The sequence below is a fragment of the Fragaria vesca genome, linkage group LG7 (assembly GCF_000184155.1).
Source record: "Fragaria vesca subsp. vesca linkage group LG7, FraVesHawaii_1.0, whole genome shotgun sequence".
Lineage (NCBI taxonomy): Eukaryota > Viridiplantae > Streptophyta > Magnoliopsida > Rosales > Rosaceae > Fragaria > Fragaria vesca.
In genome coordinates, this window is record NC_020497.1 from 18,619,838 (window position 1) to 18,625,942 (window position 6,105).

General features: G+C 40.4%; 1 protein-coding gene across 1 annotated transcript; it reads left to right on the plus strand.

Moving 5' to 3' along the window:
* The first annotated feature begins 3,390 nt into the window (after window positions 1-3,390).
* Window positions 3,391-5,585, plus strand: LOC101306389 (cation/H(+) antiporter 15-like). The gene is made up of 2 exons (XM_004308912.1): window positions 3,391-4,305; window positions 4,395-5,585. Exons 1-2 carry the CDS (start codon window positions 3,391-3,393, stop codon window positions 5,583-5,585), a joined length of 2,106 nt encoding a protein of 701 aa, XP_004308960.1.
* Window positions 5,586-6,105: the final 520 nt, after the last annotated feature.

The following is a 6,105-nucleotide window of genomic DNA, read 5'->3' on the forward strand; positions in this document are numbered from 1 at the left end:
ATAATCGACTAGGTAAGTGCTAAACTGCACTTTAAACGTACAGACACACAAGCTCTCACGTAGGTTTACAATGGTAATTGACAGGTTGTTTTGGTGTAGAGTATCCAAAAATTTGGAAACATATGGGATTGTTTGACATCGGTTTGAGGAACCAAACCAAGTCCTCCCGATCCGGACATAGCCAGTATAATCCACAAAAGGATAAAAACACACCACAAGAGTGACATAGGTCCATAAACATGGTGCCCAGAGTAACATAAATATGAAACGAACAACGAAATTAAGATAGATACCTCATGGCCCATAATGCAATCCTGGGTCAAGACAAAGGCCCAGACGACCCAGGCCCAAAGCACATGAGGCAGAAGCCCATTAAGTTGTATCCAAGCCCATGGAGCCCACTCAGTTGATCCCATCGTCGTCCCAGCCCAAATGAAGCACTGCACCGGAGCCGCCGTACCACCACCGTCCCCGACGCCGCATCTGCGTAATTGGACACCCACTTCCAGCGCTAAACCACCCTGCCTACCTAACTCCAACCAGCCTACCTTAGTTTGATCCGAGTTTGGATCTGGTAAAGTTTCGGTCTTCCAGACACACCGGAGAACCAACCGGATGACCCCTCGAAACCGGCTAGCCCATCCAACCACCGTTCCCACCACCTGCGCGCAGCCACCTTGCCTGCCTCTCACCTTCCAACCTGCAACTGGACCTGAAAGAAGAACTGAGTCCAGATATGGTATAATACCAATCAATCCGACCCGCCGGCGAGCACGCGCATCGAACCACTGATGACAACCTACCCAGCCATCTCCAATCGCTCCAATAACCTCTGATCCAACCACCAACCCAAGCCCAATCTTCCCCTTCGATGCAGTAACCTCCGAGAGCATATATGGACGACTACAGAAGCTGCTAGAATCTCTCCTCTAAGCCAGATATACAATTTCCCGTTCGGCCGCACTCCTCGCACTCCGGCTTGGCCATAGGCCGGCATCCTGGAGATTTTGGTCGAGCAAAACATGTGTATCTTGACTTAAGTGGTATTATTGGATCGTTTGGAGTTGTACGAAGGAGAGATCTAAGTTCTTGATATGACTAATGAGCGGTTCTATTTCTATGTACCTTTGTGGGTACTACCACATCTTATTGTTCTGTTAGTAAATGGCAACATAAAGGTATCTAAGGGCGCTCAGGCGTTAGGCTAGTACAAATTTATTTTTATACTAAAACTTGGTTAACTGTTTATAAGCATATGAACAATGTATTAACTATTTTGTCTTTGTTTTTTTTTTAAAAATCACAATATTATCATTAACGGTTCGGCGACCATTGTCTTTTTTGGATATAACTATTTCCTTACATACAGAGGAATCGAGGAGATTATTTTACATTGGTTTATGAGCGTAAATGCGATTATTTTAATTTCTTTTAGAACCTTTGTCAATTGTTGTTGTTCTGCCCGAGGATAAATTTTAACAAGCTACCGCTGACTTTATTGCTGAATTTATCCCAATGGAGAGTGCAAATCCACACCGATGCACCGCTGATACACCGGCACTAATCCTTCCAGTATGGGAACTATATGTTGATGGCTCTTGCAATAACCAAGACAGTGGAGCAGGAATTGTCCTTATTGACCCTGATGATAATTCTTACAGCCCTTCGCTTCGCTTCATTACTTTGGGAGGATTCTAGAAGAGTAACAATGGAACACATTGCTCAATTTACCAATCAATGTGGTAATGCAGTGATAAAAAATGAAGCCCTATATATATAATCAATATAACAATCGGGTATAATTTGTATATATAACATTTTATGAAGTACATATCAGAAACATTTCCATCAATCAGTTAACCCATTGACCAGCTTCATAACGTTGTTTTTGGATAAAATAATTTTAACGTTCATAGAAATTTCAAATCATGGGAATCGAATTACAATTCCATGAATTTAAATATCATTAATTGAGAATTCCATTATTTGTATTTCATGAAGTAGAGTTTTTAAATGACAAGAATTGTATTTAGACTAACCTTAGTTAAGGGAATTGACAAATGACGCTTATTTTGTGGGAATTCAAGTCGAGAATTTAAGTTCCCAAATTCCACCATTATTTTCCCGAAGAAATTGCTAATTCTACGGGATGATAATCCAAACGAGGGAAACCGTCCTAAGAAATTGCGAATTTCTTATTTTTGATTAAATTCCTGGGAATTCACCTGCATCCAAACACATAGTAAATGTATACACCGCGCCAAATTCCACAATTATTTTTCCGTGGAAATTGCTAATTCCACGGGATAAATATCTAAACGAGGGAAACCGTCTTAAGAAATTGAAAATTCTTTATTTTTGATTAAATTCCCAGAAATTCACTCGTATCCAAACATACCGTAAATGTATACAGAGGTATAATTCTAGTCTCTGAAAATTTGATAACACACCATACAGACTATTTTGACGTGTTTCTTGTAACTGAGCTCCAAACTCTACCTTTATACCTTTATATTTGCAATAAAATTTGTAGTGCTTTTGTTTGAAAGAAAAAAATGACCATTCAATCTCTCTCCGAAGTTCATGTGGATTACATTTCTCACCTTTTCTCATATAAAACGATGACCATACTTGCTACAACAACTTTTGCCGCTCAGAATCCAAGACCCAAATACCATAATATTTTCTATCCCGGTTCATCTATCGACCCGGGCCTCCATGTTCACTGCAGAGGAGGCTTCATCTGGTTGATAGTGAATTTCACGTAGAAACCTCTGTTTGGATAATTCATAGGTTGGGATCATCATTATCGATCAACCCTATGAATTATCCCAACAATGGAATATTTGTTGGGATCATCCAGCATTAAGATCATTGCATAATCAAGAATCTGAGGCACGTAGAAATGGCTGGAGCTAAACATGAAATAATATGTATGCCATTAAGTGCAACGTCCTCCAAAGGGATTTGGTTTAATGAAAATCCTCTAGATTATAAAGTACCTGCAACCCTATTCCAAATTATAATTTGTGTTTTGACCTCCCGGCTACTTTATGTTCTTCTCAAGCCTTTGGGACAAACCAAATTCACTTGCAATCTCCTGGTACGAATGCTTTTTCATATATACCTCAATGAGTTTCTGTTATACGTACGTAGCCTAGTTTGAATATGTAGATAGATTTCATAGCAGAAACAATAAGGGCATGCAGTAATTGTCTCTTTTTTTTTTTTTTCATCGATCAGTATATGAATTAAAGCATCAATTTAACCTATTCATTCTAAAGCCAAGTGTTTTTGTTTGCCGATGTTGTTCAGGCCGGCGTTATCTTGGGGCCTTCTTTGTTTGCGACCAACCCAATAATAAAGGAGAAGGTATTTAGTCCCAAAGATATGTCGGTGTGGTCGGTCTGGGGTATGACGGGCATTATATACTCCCTCTTCTTGATCGCAATAAAAGTTGACGTGAGCATGGTGAAGAGAACCAGGCTTTCTTTGAAGATTGGTGCTCTAGGGTTCATTCTCACCCTTGCGGTATCCTTAGGCCTCGGAATCCCACTAGCCAGCTCCATTCCTGGAATCCAAGGAGGAATCTTCCCCATTTTTATGTTTACTATTCTTTCTTTCACTTTCTTCCCCGGTGTAGCTCAGGCCTTAGACGACCTCAACCTTATGAACTCTGAGTTGGGCCAACTCGCCATGTCCTCTATTTTGCTCGTTGAAATCATACAATGGTTGATCTATATGGGACAAAATATAGCTACTAAAGATAATGCAAGCCACTCAGCTTTGACCTTTCTTTCTGTAGTGATTATGGCTCTTGTGATTATATTTGCCATACGCCCACTTATGGTATGGATTGTTAAGTCCACACCAGAAGGACAAGAAGTCAAGGAGGTTTATGTGGTAGCGATACTACTTGGTGCATTATTCCTAGCCTTTGTATCCAACGCAATAGGCTGCTTCTTGATTTTAGGTCCTATACTTCTTGGGTTAGTCATACCAGATGGACCGCCTTTGGGTGCAGCAATAGTAGCCAAGTCTGAATTCTTCGTCTCTGAATGTCTTCTTCCAATCTTTTATTTTCGTATTGGTTTCAGAGCAGACATACATTCCATTACAGATTGGAAGAGTTTTACCACATTGCAGGCCATCATCGTTGCCACATATATGGCAAAGTTGTTGGCAGTCACCGTGGTAGCATTGTGCTGCAAAATTAGTTTGAGAAATAGTCTTTTGCTCGGCATGATGATGAATATCAGGGGTATTATAGAAGTCATCATGTTTTCTGGATGGAAGTTCACTAAGGTATATGCATATATTTACACTTTGCTTCATTGACATAGTGAGTAGTGATGATTTAACTTGATGCATACTAACATTTATCTCTTCTGCAGCTCCTAGATGACCAAGGTTATACCAACCTAGTGTTATCTGTGCTGCTTGGGAACATGATTTCAACATCATTGTTACATTTCACATACAGGGCTCATCTAAGACTTGGGCCATCACCCAAAGGTCCTCGCATTAGAAACATCCAGTCGGTTCAAAGAAACTACCCTTTCGACATTCTTTGTTGCATCCACACCGAACAAACTATCCGCAACCTCACCTCCATCCTAGAAGCCTCAAACCCAACAGAAGAGAGCCCCATTTGCGCCTACATTATCCAAGCAGTCGAGCTAGTGGGGAGGGCTATACCTGTGCTAGTCCCTTACAAGAAGAAGAAAGAGGGGAAAAAATGTAGCCGATTAAATTCACTCACACATCAGCTGATGCAAGCCTTCAAGAACTACTCGGAGAACTCAAGAGGACCTGTCTTGATCGAATCATTCACTCTGATCGCTCCCTATAAATCGATGCATGAGACCATTTGCCGTCTACTTGATGACAATCACGTACCTTTCGTTATCCTCCCATTTCATGATAACCCCAGCTGGCATATGGTCTGCAACACTGTGACTACTTCAATACGACAATTCAATAAAAACATGCTGCAATATTCATCGTGTTCAATTGGAATACTCATTGAAAGAGGGTTGCCAGGTCCGGTGACCATGTCCCATTTCTCATATAATGTGGCTGCATTTTTCATTGGCGGACCAGATGATCGCGAGGCTTTAGCTTTGGCGGCACGTATGTTAGGCAACCGGAATGTGGCCGTCACAGTAAACAGGATTCGTATTGTGCACCAGGGTGACCATAATGAAGACGAGGAGAATGAAGCTAGGTTGGATGATGCAATGGTGGATGAGTTTAAGCTGAGCAGTATTGGGAATGATTGCTTGAAATGGCGAGATATTGGGGTTGAGGACACTATACAACTTACGGATGCAATTATGGACTCGCAGGGGGATTATGATCTAGTAATGGTCGGAAGGCGGCACGCAGACAATTCATTGAGGGATGAGGAAATGTCAGAGTTCGTGCATTATGCGGAGTTGGGAATGATCGGCGACATGCTTGCTTCTCCAGATTTCTGTGGTGGAATGGTGAATGTTTTGGTGCTGCAAGAAAGTACGGAACTTAGTAGAAATTATGGATCAGCTCCTGGGCGTGACTTCTCGAAAAATTTAGGGTATAAGTAGATTAAGGCCTAGTGGCTGAACATCTATAACTTCATGTATGTCTAGCACTCTTGTTGTGCATATGTGCATATTGTAGTGAGATAGACATGCACAGGCGAGTTACGAGGAGTTAGCTTTGATTATGATGTGAGAAGCTAGCTGATCAGATCCTCTAAAATCAGAAAACTTGTAGCTTAGGAAAACCGTTCGTACTATGGTGTACGAATTGATCGATTTGTACTTGTCAATTATCATTCCAGTCTGCAAATTTTTGTGCGGGCACTTGCGAAGAAGTTTTTCCGTTTGATTAATCGTGCTATGCACTTGCAAATTTTCATACCGTACTGGTGAAGTAATAACATACAGCTAACTAATGAAGTTTATGACAAGGTAAACTTAATTAATTTCGTCAAAAATTAATATTAATCAATTGAATTTGTAATTATATATATCACATGAAATGGTATGAAATTAATTTCATGTAACACGAACTATATATATAATTCATTTTAGACCATATATATATATATATATATATATA